Source organism: Phycodurus eques, chromosome 9 (assembly GCF_024500275.1).
Source record: "Phycodurus eques isolate BA_2022a chromosome 9, UOR_Pequ_1.1, whole genome shotgun sequence".
NCBI lineage: Eukaryota > Metazoa > Chordata > Actinopteri > Syngnathiformes > Syngnathidae > Phycodurus > Phycodurus eques.
This window is the reverse complement of record NC_084533.1, coordinates 25,989,749-26,003,661: the sequence shown is the minus strand read 5'-3', so window position 1 is coordinate 26,003,661 and position 13,913 is coordinate 25,989,749. Positions and strand designations below refer to the sequence as shown.

General features: G+C 43.0%; 1 protein-coding gene across 5 annotated transcripts in view; it reads right to left on the bottom strand.

Moving 5' to 3' along the window:
• The window catches only part of si:dkey-237h12.3 (teneurin-3), a 120,552-nt gene that overhangs the window by 70,943 nt on the left and 35,696 nt on the right, over nt 1–13,913 (bottom strand). For all 5 annotated transcript variants that reach the window (XM_061685400.1, XM_061685402.1, XM_061685401.1 and 2 more), the window contains 5 exons: nt 13,408–13,533; nt 10,972–11,186; nt 4,629–4,839; nt 3,107–3,208; nt 611–805 (listed from right to left, as the gene is read on the bottom strand). In XM_061685400.1, the coding sequence (XP_061541384.1) occupies nt 611–805; nt 3,107–3,208; nt 4,629–4,839; nt 10,972–11,186; nt 13,408–13,533 (849 nt within the window). The remainder of the gene's footprint in view (nt 1–610; nt 806–3,106; nt 3,209–4,628; nt 4,840–10,971; nt 11,187–13,407; nt 13,534–13,913) is intronic.

Genomic DNA, 13,913 nt, shown 5'->3' with positions numbered 1-13,913 from the left:
CGCATTATGTGCTTGGTCGACTTGAAAACACAAATTAAGCAGTTACACACATTCACAGTATGTTATCCCATACTTTGTGTGGGAATGTGTTGAAAAACCAAAAAATATATGAACCCATTACACGTATAGAAAAAGTATTTAAGTAAGTATCATATCTAATGTCCAGACACTACAGTACGTACTGTAGTGTCTGGACATTAGATATGAGCCTTCTTCACATTTCTCTTACACTCGTTGTGTTCATAACATGCGCACGGGGATGTGAAGAAGATTGGCCGCTACGCACGTCATGAATCTGACGGTGAATTTTGCGTATACGCTCAACTTGTGCGCAGCGTAAGAACACTTCTCCGCAATTATTAGTGAATGAGGCCCATTGTGTTAATGCATTTTAGTGTTCTCCGTGACTGACATTGAGTGCATTGACAACTGTGGCTTTCCTTTCCCACTTGGCAAGGGCATCACAGCACAATAAGTGAGTAAAATGCGGGGGTGGGGGGGAGAAAAAACACATCAAAAAGATTGCTATAAACTGCAGATTTCCATGATGGACAAGTAGATACGGTCCACAAAGAAAATCTGCGATGCAGTGGGGGGAACACTTTATTACCTTGTTCACAGTTGCTGCCTCTCCAGCCGGTGTTGCACACACAGTTGCCCGCCACGCACACACCGTGGCCCCCGCACCGAGGGTCCACGCACTGGCCTGAGGCCACATCGCACTCTGTGCCTTTCCAGCCGCTGTAGCACTGGCAGCGCCCCCTAGTGTACTGGCCGTTACCGCTGCACAGGACAGGGCAGGCAGCTGGAACGCATAAAAAAAAAAAAATACAAAAATTTAAAAAAGTAAAAACAGTAAGGTCAGCGTTGAAAATACATAATACACACAAAATACATAGAGTAGTAGTTGATTAAGCGCATAGCGATAATTTAGTAGCAAATCCTACAAAAAATTAAGCAGTCTATGTATTAATTTCCAGCACATACAGTAAGACCAAAGTCTTAATTTGACAATACCTTTTCCAGCATCCCATTTTCTTCATGATTATTAAAAGATTATAACATCTAAAAAGACAAACACAATTTTTTTGCAGGAATCTAGTCGGGAAACCATAGGAAAAAAATTAAGCAGTCTTTAACCGAATTATTTCCCATCAATTGTCGAGTGGGAGAAAACATAAAACATAAGTTGGAAAAAAAAAAACAACAGAAAATAACATTCAGTGTTATATACAGTTGGAAATCATACAAAATAAATGAACAGATCAGACACTCTAAAATCACATTTCCCAATGAATGTGAAATAATAATAAAATGTCACGTGAAGCATGACAGAGAACAATTATTTACATTGTTGTGTAGCAAATGCTTGCACAATCAGTAGGAAATCATACAACAACAAAAAAAGCAATCTGTAACTGCAACAGCATCCTGTTTTCCAATGACTGATTCTGTCCAAAGATAGAAACATAAAAATAAATAATGTGAAAGAATAACACTAGAACATATTTCTTGCATTTATTTAGAAGGAAATTACACCAAAAAAATGAAGCCGTCTCGAATTAGATTATTTCACAATAATTGTTCAATGGTACTAAAAACGTAAAACAACAAAGAAAAGTGTTTTCATATATTCGGAAATCCGACGGAAAATGACCATATCAGAATCAGTCTGAAATTGCAGTCCACAATGATAATATATAATAATTTATCATACAACAGTACATGATTTAGTGTTGATTTAGTAAACACAATTTTAAAAAAAAAACATTCTTACTTCCAAACAACATGAGACCAAAGTTGCATTATTTAAGCATCCTGTTTCTCAACCATGGCAAAAACAAATTATGTGAGACACGAAAGAATGACATTTAAGTACATTTTCCACAATAATTTAGTTGGAAAAAATATACGGCACGGTGGCCGACTGGTTAGCGCGTCAGCCTCACAGTACTGACGACCCGGGTTCAATCCCCGGCCCCGCCTGTGTGGAGTTTGCATGTTCTGTGCCTGCGTGGCTTTTCTCCGGGCACTCCGCTTTCCTCCCACATCCCAAAAACATGCATTAATTGGGGACTCTAAATTGCCCGTAGGCGTGACTGTGAGTGTGAAAGGTTGTTTGTTCCTATGTGCCCTGCGATTGGCTGGCAACCAGTTCAGGGTGTACCCCGCCTCCTGCCCGATGACAGCTGGGATAGGCTCCAGCGCGCCCGCGACCCTAGTGAGGAGAAGCGGCTCAGAAAACGGATGGATTCGAACCCCGGTCCTCAGAACTGTGAGGCAGATGTGCTAACCAGTCGGTCTTCCAAAAGTTAGCGTGAAATGCAACTGAACAACACATTTTGTGCTTAGGTATGATTTAAATTTTATCGGATATCGTGGAAAGTCGTGCACCCCCTGAACAAAGTCCACAATAATGCTGTGTTTTACTCTTTCAGCAAAAATTGTGGTTGTGAGAAGCTGAACAAAACAATTCCATCCAAATTGTAAACACTCACAAATATTTATAGAAATAAAGTTGATTTGTTTCCTACCTTGTTAATTGTTGTTGATAATTATTGTGAGAATGTTTTAACATGATCAGTGTGTCAGTTAATTATGAATATTAACACATAATTCAATGTAAATTCTGCACATATATTCTTTTCTAACTGGTAGCGTTTTACATTAATCAATATACAAAAAGTAGCTTAGTTTAAAAAAATATGAGTGACCCTACAATCCAACAAAAGAATGGCTTTTATAAATATGAATATGAAATTCGTATTATCGCGATGGGGATCATGATCAAATTAAATTTGTGCACAGGATAGGACAAAAAATGGTCAACTGGCAGCTTTACACGATTTGATTTCGTGAATGCCATTTTTTATAGCAAAATCCATGAATACCATATTACTGTATATCACTACAATATTAGCCAAGAGCTCATCATTTACATTTGACCTAAAAAAATCCAATAAAAAAAAAAAAAAAAAAAAAAAAAGAAAGTCCCACCAGTCCTATTTGACGTGAATGTTGCTAAGTAACAAGTTAACTGAGTGATAAAGTACATGTAGTGTATATATACCTATGTACAAGTATGTAACTAAAAGTGTATAATTACCTCTGGAACAGTATGGCCCGATGAATCCCGGGAAGCAGTGACAGGAACCCACCACGCACTCGCCGTTCCCATAGCAGTTGTGCGCGCACTCGGTGACAGACTCTGCAGGAAGTCAGACTATTAATATCGCATCGCGCCACTGTCACCGTGCCGCAAATCAGGGGGAGATGGCTTTTCAAGTAACTTTTTGACAAGTGCACATTTCACCACAAGACAGTGCCACGTCCCCCGCCCCCACCCACCGAGCGTCCCTTATTTGTGGAAGGCAAAGCAAAGTGTATCCATTCCACTAAGGTTTAAGCCTCCGTAACGCTTCTTCCCGCATCCGTCAAATAAAAGCCACAAAGAGCATTTGAAATTAGAGCAAATAATTCAATTTCCTTGACACATATTCCCACTGTCTTTCCTACTTTTTTTTCCCCCAGCATTTCCTGTTTTTTTTTTTTTTTTTTTACCCGATCGCGGCCCAACGCCCCGATGATCAAGCGGAGTGGAGCAATCCCCCGAGTGTTTTAAGTCCTCTCCAACTTGAAGTTAATCTGACATATCCTGCAAAGTAAGAGCCGCGTACTCGCTCAACGGACTCCCAGACGGCCGATGTTTTGATAAGTGCGAAGAGGGCAAACTTTTTTCTTTCTTTCTTTATTTATTCTTAGGGAGTTATTACTCTGGATTGTATTGGTTGTTCCGATTGTATTGGATGTTCTTTTGAGCTGGAGGTGGACCCGGGCAATTTCCGCCAGGCGCGTCAATACCTTCATATTTGGGAGGGCCCAATCGATGAAAGTCTGCCCCCCGAAGGAAATAGCGGAGAAAAAAGATGATCTCCAGCCTTTTGCCAAAGCCTACAAGTTGTTTGGCGGTAAGAATCAATGCCCACGCATGGCTTTTACTACAGTGCGGCAGCCAATGATCAGAGATTCCCCCAAAGAAGAACTCTCGTGGCCTTCAAGGCTGCGGAAAAGTCTGAAACATTGACTTGTTTGTCAGACAGGCGGGATTTTTTTTTTTTTCTCCGTCTCAATCCAGCTGATCTTTGTTTGGTCACGCAGGCGAAGTGGGAAAGGCCGCGTGCGTTTACTTGACAAACAGTCGAGTAGACTCGGCTTGACTTTTTTGTTGAGCTTGTTGAAAAGTTAATAGACTGGCAACCAGGAAAACAACAACTTTATACGCGGATATAATGTGAATCGAATACCTGTTGTGAATGGCCGTTCAGAGAAGGTCAAATTAAAGTGGGGAGTTTGTATCCCCTCCCCCCCCCAAAAAAAATCACTTTTTCTCTCACAATTGGTTAAAATTGTCAGTATAAAACTGACAGTAGTACCGGTACATTAAAAAAATGATGCTGGTGGTTTCCTAAAATCACATCTTGTAAATCTCGTATCTGATACACGCATTTTCAAAATGCAGACTAATATATATATATATATATATATATATATATATATATATAATGTCGTATACGATATATATATAATATATATCGTATACGACATTTTCACTTCAAAAATGGTCGTACCCTGGACGATGGCCTTGTAGGACACTGCCTCCACGCTGCGTCCGTCATTATAGAAAGCCAGGTGCCACACGCCGGCGTCGAGGTACTGGATGAACCCCGCTTGGTGGACCACCACCTGCTGCTCCGGGCTGGCTCCTCTGTCGGGCTCGCTCGGGGCACGGTGTTCGTTAGCGATGAGCCGGCTGCCATCCAAGAGCTCCACAAAGTCGTACTGCGGAAAAAGCACACGAGAGATTCCAGCATCATTGATTAACTGCTCACAAGAGGGGCATTGTTTTGACATGATTGTTATGCCTGGTTTTAATATGCCTCACATACCCTTACTATGCCTCATGTAACTTTCATATGCAACACACAGCCTTGACTTTCCATACATAGCCGACACAAGCGAGTGATTGTTTTGCCGACACAAGTGTATGATTGTTCGGCCACACATAGCTTTAATATAAGCCGAATATGGAAGACATATTCGGCAAGCACGGCCTGCCACCGGAGCTGCTGAGACAGTTCTACACAGCGGTCATCGAATCAGTCCTGTGTTCTTCCATTACAGTCTGGTTTGGTGCCGCTACAAAAAAGGACAAACTCCGACTGCGACGGACAATCAAAACTGCTGAAAGGATTGTCGGTACCCCCCTACCCACCATTGAGGGCTTGCACGCTGCCAGAACTAAGACAAGGGCGTGCAAAATCCTCTCGGACCCTCTCCACCCCGGTCACCGGCTCTTCCGGCTCCTTCCCTCAGGTAGGCGCTACCGATCAACGCAAACTAGAACTAGTAGACATTCCAACAGCTTCTTCCCTCTTGCGATCAGCTTCTTAAACACCTAACCTCTAATTCCATTGCAACAAGCTGGCAATTTTTTGACTTGAGTTCGTTGCCACATTTCTGTGGGGCCAATTACGTATGACTCGTGCACTCACTGTAGTTGTCTCGCCATGCTGCACTATTTGCATATACTGGCCACTCATGCCAGAGTAGCATCTGCTCCATTTGCACACCGATTGAGGAGTATCTGTAACATTTGCACAACCGACATTGTCCCAGATGATCGCACGACTCGTCACTTTAAACCGCATACACTCCTTGAAGTCTCGGCGCCCTTTGCACAATGGGTCATTGCACCGGACTATTGCAAAATGAGTCATTCGAACTGGTCTAAGTGCTCGAGGACTCTGCATCTTTTTGCCCAATTGTTTTTTGTCAATGTCTTTATGTCTCCAAAGTGTTCTGTAAGTGGCTTTTCTCCGGGCACTCCGGTTTCCTCCCACATCTGTCGTAGTAGAGCGGCTCCAACGACCGGAGACAAATTCCTTGTGTGTTCTGGACATACTTGGCAAATAAAGATGATTCTGACATAGCCTCAACATGTCATACATTTATACAACCGATTATGGTAGCGTCAATCTTACGACTTCTTTTGAGACTGTAAAAATGTTGTCCGTGAACCGCAGTTATATCTCACTTGACGCGGAGCCTTGTGGGATCCGATTAAAGCTGCCTTTAAAAAATATATATATATATTTTGTTTTTGCGCTGCTCCAGGAATCAAGACAAAGAAACATAAACCCAATATATGAATTCTCCTTGACAGAAATTCCACTGCATTTAGAGTTTGTCCTACTGGGTTTTGTATGTGGAAATCCAATATTTAAGGACAATGTTAATTTTACCATCAGTGGGTATTCAGAGTGAGTCGCTGCACTAAAAGGGGAAAAAAAATCTCTCTCTTTCTCTGTTGGGCTTCGGCACATAATTGTATTTCTTTTATTTGCATGAAAATCAAACAATAATTCGGTTATTCACCTGATGGATAGAGTTTGCAGATGGCTAATAAAGTTTGTATTTCTTTTAAATATGTAAATGATCCAAGAGACCCAGTCGATGCTGAGTAGTTTATGCAATCAAAATGAATGAATTGAATTTATTGTTGGTAATTATAGGCATTTAAAACTTAACCAAAGGATATGCTGTATACCGCAAACGAGTTATTCATTTAGCCGGCAAGGCTGGGGCCTAAATAAAGCTTTATATGGTATATATATATATATATATATATATTATATTATATTTTGGGGGCCGATTGGCGAGTTGAAATAAACGGATACAATCACAATAGAGATAGATAGATAGATAGATAGATCACAAAATTATTAGTACAATGCATGGCTATGACTGTCTACTAACCTCACTATAATCAAGGCATTGCATTTGCACAAATAAATTCAAAGAATAAATCATCTACAAAATGAATAAAAAATATTTACATTGCACTGACAATGCAATAATGCACAATACAAAATAAAAGAATTCCAAAGCGCAGCGGTCCCCAAAGTTTTCATGTGAAAACATATTTTGTCGGCGCAGCATATAAACAAAAACAAATGATGAAACATATCACTCAGCATTAACTTCGACGAGCTTGTCTTATTATATCGCCACAGCACAACGTGTTGTAAGATGCCACAACGTTATCTGCCTACAAACAATGATTACCTACTCGTGGCCGATCTCGTGGCCGAAGGCCGTATATTCTGACAGGTGTTACGACAGGGTCATGGTGTTTTGGTGCGCTTTGTGGTGTCCTTCTAACCCAACGTCGATGATGAATAAAGTTCTCTAGCACACAGTTGTTGTCTGTGCATTATTGGACATAATCTGGAAACAAATCCGCCATGAATGCGATGATTAGTGACTTAATGACGCAATGATTAGTGACGCTAGCGTGGCTAAACACAGCCGGCGCAGAGCCGTGGAGCTTCCCGCGCAACAAAGTCTTCTTTATTCGGGGGATATTCGGCACTGACGTCTTGTATGCGTTATTGGATATAATAATCTGGTGACGAACGAGCCACGGAGGTGATGATTATTAGTGCCTCATAGCAGAGGCTCTGCACCGTGTTTAGCCACTTTAGCTAACTAGCCACAGCTACGGGAAAAACCGAGCTGCTCGCGCGACGTAGTCACAAAAACAAGAGAAAGTTCTAAAAAATAAACGAGCTTTCAGATTCAAACATACAAGACAGCACTGCGGAACATCCCCGGAGTAAACGAGATTGTGTCAGCAATCATATCTTAATTCGCGGATTCGATCAATGATGTCATTGATCGATAGGCAAATGAAGACTTTGCAGCCGATCACAAAATTTGCATTCAAATGCAAATTATCGGCCCGTCCGATAAAGCCCATCAGATCAGTGTAAAGTCTAGTCTAAATGTGCTTTCTCCTCCCGCAAACAAACATCGACTTACAAGACAAACAAACAATAATTGAAGAGGTGCCTCCGCTCTCACAGTACCCACTGAACAGCTGGAACTCATTTGGACCTAAGCTGTGCAGCGCGGAGGAAAACAACATGTCCCCCAGACAGGCTAATAGGCACAGCGCAGCACAGCATATGCAGAAAAGATGATTCCCTGCTTTGGGAGATTGCAAACTACACGCAGACGAACCAAGCCACTGGTGCAGACTGGTGTTCGAAATGATCGACCGAGGGGGAGCTTGCCATGCAAACAAATCGTCGCTGTTTGTTTTTTAAAGAGTAGTCAGATTGGACTTTGGCGTGGTTCGCAACAATACCAGACAAAACAAAACTAAAGGCTGACAAGTGGCGTGAACATCATCCCACTGAAAACATTTCATTGCCAGATGGTGAACGCCTGGAACACACACTGACGCTTTGTCGAGTCTAAGAAAGTACATAATACATAAGGTTAACCGATTGGTAGACAAATTACAGTAGAATTACATTTCGACCCTGAAAATAAAACATTGGCTTTCAACAAGGAAAGTTCATATGGTCGAAATGAACCCTTGGAGTGCAATAATAGGACAGAAATTGACTAGCACTGGAAGCCAATTTCTGACAGGAGTATTAACCATGTATGAGACTGGGAGAGAAGAGGATTGATTCGTCATTTGGTTTGTCATATATTAAAGTCACAAAATTCCACACTTACAAGACTGGCCAACGGGCTGAAAATACAGATACTTCAGAGACGAAGGAAAGGAAGTGAGTCAGAGAAGCTTTTTAGGGTGATCAGTGGACAAATTTAAACTTTTAACCACTGTTCAGTGTGTTTAGACAACAAAGTAACCCTCCATTGCAGCAGACATAATATGTTTTTAGACGAACTGAAACACGAGCCTTCTGACTATGGAACGATCAAACCATCTCTTTCAAACATGCAGCTTTGCCTCCCGGTGGCAAATACTGTAACGAACGTGGCTTTAACTGAATGTTTCTGAAAGACAAGGGAATAAGAAAATACATTAAAACAGGATATATTAGTTGGGAATATGACAAACAAGGACGTCTGCAAGCAATTTTTTTGGCTGACTTTCGTGCCGCACCGGTGAAGTCGACCCTTTGATTGCAGCGGGGGGGGGGTGTTAGGGAAAGAAGGGTGGGTGGATGTTATTAACCCGCCGGTAGTTGGCTTCTTTGTGCTTGGGGGAAGCAATAATACAGTCCCATCGCAAATAGCTTAGAGGCTTCCGGTCGAATGCATCCGTCTCGATGGGGTCGCTTGAACCCCTTCTAAGCTCATCTCGGTCCAACAATGGCAGTGACATTAGGCGTGGGGAGTCAGAGGACAAACACAGCGTTTAGATTGAGTGACCTGCTACACATTCTCCAGGGGAAAAAAAAGTTCCACCCCTCTCCCCCCCCCAGTTTGTTTTCTTTGTACAGCCGCTGACAGGGACTCAATAGCGAGAGGACAAGGTCTATATTTGACAAGAAGCGTAAAAGCTGTTACTCGTAAATGTTGTCTCCCCTTTGCTGGCTATGAATGGGACGCTCAATATTGCCGGCCGGGCTCTTTCATGCTCAGTTGAGTAAACGCATTGATCGGCGGCTGAATGCAGCTCCGAGGCGGCCGCGATTGACACGGCGTCTGGCACTGACACAAAAGGGGTCGTCTTGTTAATTACTCCTCTTTCCTGTTTGATTGCCTTTAGATTTTGTGACTCTTTCTTTTTTTTCCCCCCCTACCACAAAGCGCAGTCCAGCTCACCTGTATGACCGACCGCACTCTCCTCGACACTTGGGTGAAACCTCACCCTTATCACTGAACCCTTATCTCCTAACCCTACTCAAAAAGACAATAGGGTTAGGGTGTTACTTACCTGTCCTTTAATCTTTGATTCTGTTGAGCTGTTTACCTCGTCCCTCCTCGAACCCCAAACCTCAGGTTTAACTACAAATCCATACCCTAATCCCCTAGCAATGTTGTCATGTTTATAACTCCCCGTTCCTCATTGATACTGTAGAGTTTGCCGAGTCTCTTCTAACGCTAACTACCTCACCCTTATTTCCTTAACCCCCTATAGCAAACCCTCAAATTCTCTAAGCCTAACCTAACCCAACCCTTTTGGCTTGTTAATAATTCGCCTTTCCGCTTTGAATTGGTTGAGCTTCTTTTTTCCTCGATCACTTTAAAAATGCAGTCCATCTCACCTGCTTGACCGACACTGCTCTGCCGAGGAGGCTCGGCACTCGGGTGAAGTGCTTTACTAGGACAAAATGTCAACAAGGTAAGGCGGAGAGCTTTTTATTTTGCCGCAAGCCGCTGTCTTCTGAGTGGTTTTGTCAGCATTGTGCCCAGATGGCGGGAATTCACCAATGTCGTTTCGTTCAAGTGACACGTCGGGACATTTCAGGAACACTTGAATCGGCAAATGGCCGACACGTAAGGGACAATGGTAAATTAGCAAGGTAAAATCAGAGCCGATAGTTAAAAGCTGAAGCGAAATCCATTTACTCAGTCAAAAGTGATTCTAAGCTCTACGTGTAGAGTAGTGCTACGAACGAGCCCGCTTGTAAAAAACAAATCCAGAAGCATCGTTTTCGCATTTGATTGAGAACAAATCAAAGTACATATTTCATTCTGACAAGAGCTGCAATGCTTTGTTTACTTCCGCCGCCATTTTGACTTACTACGTATGCACATATGCTCACTTGCATCCACAGTTGTACCTGATCACGTACATCACAGGGCCGTACTCTCCCCCGAGAGACTAATCTCCGCAAAACGAGGCGTTCGATGGCCGTGAGGAGCTGCACGGATATTCACGATAGACAGATGGATTGGATAAAGTTACGCAAGATTCGGTGAGGTTAGGGTTAGTTGTTATTATGATTATTATTTTGTGTGTCTGTGTGGATGAGTGGCATGATGGGATTGATTTTAACTATGTAAAGCACTTTGAGTTGCATTTCACGGTATGAAAATTGCTCTGCCGTAAACCTTTAACCCCAACCCTATTTTTAGCCATAGCCATGTAGCCCAGACCCTAACTCCCTTAACCAAAACCCAAGTAAAAGCTGCAGTCCTCACCTGCGTGTGAGACGGCGCGAGACCCTTGCGCCCGTACACGCCGATCAAGGCGTTCTTCTGCACCGTGATGTTGAACTTGAGGAACCGCGGCTTGTCCACGCTGAGCTGGGAACGCCAGAAAACGCCTGGAGGAACACTTAGGCCCGCTCTTTTCCCGACGTCCACGGGCCCCGTGTCCACAGAGTTGTTCTCCTGGTGGAGAATGCTCGTCCTTCCTAGGTGGTGCAAACAGAACGGTTGCTATTAGTACTATTAGCAACGTGACAAATGGCCGACATCTCTGTGGAATTCCCCAAAAAACATGGAAGGAGCACTTCAGGCGTCTCCTAAGTCCTCCATAAGAAATACATTCACAAAGAAACAATTCATTACTTATGTGCTGGACATGACCGATTCTAATGCCTACGCTACTCTTCTCATAATTAATGCTCCGTTTGTGCTATTTAAGTATTTTTGATAAGCGATAAAGAAAATGGATGGATGGATGGATGGATGTTAAAAAAAAAAAGCCTCTTCACCCAAGCCACGACTAGAGATGACATAATGATGATAAAGCTTATCAATTCCTCTAACATCTTGCTGTAGTTTTCAGTATTTCCTTTTTTTAATATTTAGTGAATGCCTGATTCATTTCCCATGCACAAACGTAGCAATAATGATCACAAGACAAGCTTCAATGATAAAGAAAACAACAAAAGCCGTCTGCGGCAACCGAAATCCATACATTTGCCCGAGGACCGTTTAGCTGCCCAACAAGGTGCCTGACGTAAAATAAACCAAGTTCAGCGACGTTCCCGTTTCCTCCATGCATTCCCCTCACATTTTCCCTCACAAACTCACAACACAGTGCTACCTGATGTAACCGCGACAAGTCTCGCGAGATCCGGCCATCGGCCAGTTCAAGCTATAGAGAGACCGATTCATTCATGCACTCACATCTTGTAAGACCGTCTTTATTTCTTGCGAGCTATGCCACTTTATTATTATCTGGAAGTTGTTGCCGGAATACTCAATTTCATAAGTAGAACCTGATATGTGGTCACACCACGATGTTTTGTGCATGCATATTTATGTCCCGGGAGCTACGCCACTTATTGGTTCCACGCGCTCTGCCTCCTTTCTTGTGGTTTCTCTGTATTACCTCTAATAGCCTTGTTTCCCCAAGTAGACGCTGAGGCACAGATGTTCCATAATGTTGCGTGTGTTTGTCAGGCACCGACGCTTGTTGCATTTGTCCATAATTGAGACCCATTTCATTTGGTTTTAAATGGCACTTTCACTTGACAACAATTGTAATAAACTGGTCACATGGTTGAGCATAACAAGCATACTGTAGCTGGACCCTGTAGGTCTGTGTGTGTGTGTGTGTGTGTGTGTGTGTGTGTGTGTGCGTGCGTGCGTACGTGTGCACACGCGTGTGTTTGCACCCAGACACCGCTCGCCTTGCTTCGGTGTTGGCGTTTAATGAGGCCATTGGCTGTCACTTTAACTCCAGTCAAAGGCGAGACTGGGAGCCAAGCGTAACCTCTGGGGAGAATAACGGCCACTATTGATCGCCCTTTAAAGAGTCTACAAGCTGCCCTGCGCCGTATTCATTAACAAGCGATGAGGATTTCAAAGTAACCGGACTTCAATGAGCTGGCGTTATACATTGCTATGCGTGTACTCAACACCACATCGCTGCTATTGGTTTTGGTTTGGAGGCGTTAAGTGTTAAAGGTGAAGCAAGATGGGCCGCCTACTTGCCGCCGAACGTAGAATGTTCCCACATCATAATCAGGCGAACCGTGCACCAAACTGTTTCAGAAGAATGCTGTCGCCACTCAAATAAATCGGAAAATGTATGTATTGGAGGGGTCTCAAACACAACCACCCCAGAAAACTAAGTTGGGGGGAAAAACATCCCCGAACACCAGTTTCACCGATCAACAAGAAATTGGGCAAAAGTAGCGATCATAACACGAGGCCAAAAATAGTGTCAAGGATACAGTCCAAAATTGAACAGGAAGTCCTACGTTTTGGTCTGAAGTAGCCATTTCGGGGTCATTACCAGGGCAAACCAAATAAATGTTTATTAAATCATTATTTCTTTATCAGGGAAATGAAATAAAGTGTTTTAGGGTCATAGTTTGCCAGATATTTACAGTTTAAACTATGAATACATGTGATAAATATATCTGTAGGGGCTTCATGCACACAGTTTTTCACTATAGGTTTACTGTCGCTACTTTTGTATGGGATCTCATTAGATTGTAACGACATTCGTAATGTAGACGCGGTCGAGCATAATGAGAAATTAATTATTAATACGCCGCCTACTTTACACATTTAGTGGCGCATTGAGGAGTTGTCGGCCAGCATTGTTATTATGGACGATAACTCCCGTTAAAACAAGCACGCATAAAAGAAAAGACAATCGTAGTGAGTTTGCCTCACCGTCGGCGGCGAGGGCCGTGACGGCGCTGGACGGCGAGGGACCGGGCTTCCCGACTCCGCCGTTTTCAAACGCCGGCTGGCTGTCCAACTCCTGCAGCTGCCAGTTGAGGCCAAAAAGGTGCATGGCTGTGAAGTACACAGAGAAGCCGCGTGGGCGTGCGGCAGCACATGAACAAATGAGAGAAAACAATTAAGCGGGACACAGAAGCCACGTGTAGGATGATGCAGGCAATGCTACAAAGTTACAAAGTGGAAATACTTTGTTACTGTACTTCAGTAGATTTCTCGGGTATCTGTAGTTGACTTAATCGTCCTAATTAAGTTGTACTTTGACTGCCAACTATTGAAAATCTGTCACTTCTACCCCTTACTTTGTCAAAATACGCTTGTTTTTTTCAACCTCTGCCGATATATGACTCGATGAAAAAAGGCGGAAATAGAGAGAGGTCAAGTCAACCGCGCTTGAGGCGGAAATAGAGATAGGTCAAGTCAACCGCGCTTTTGGG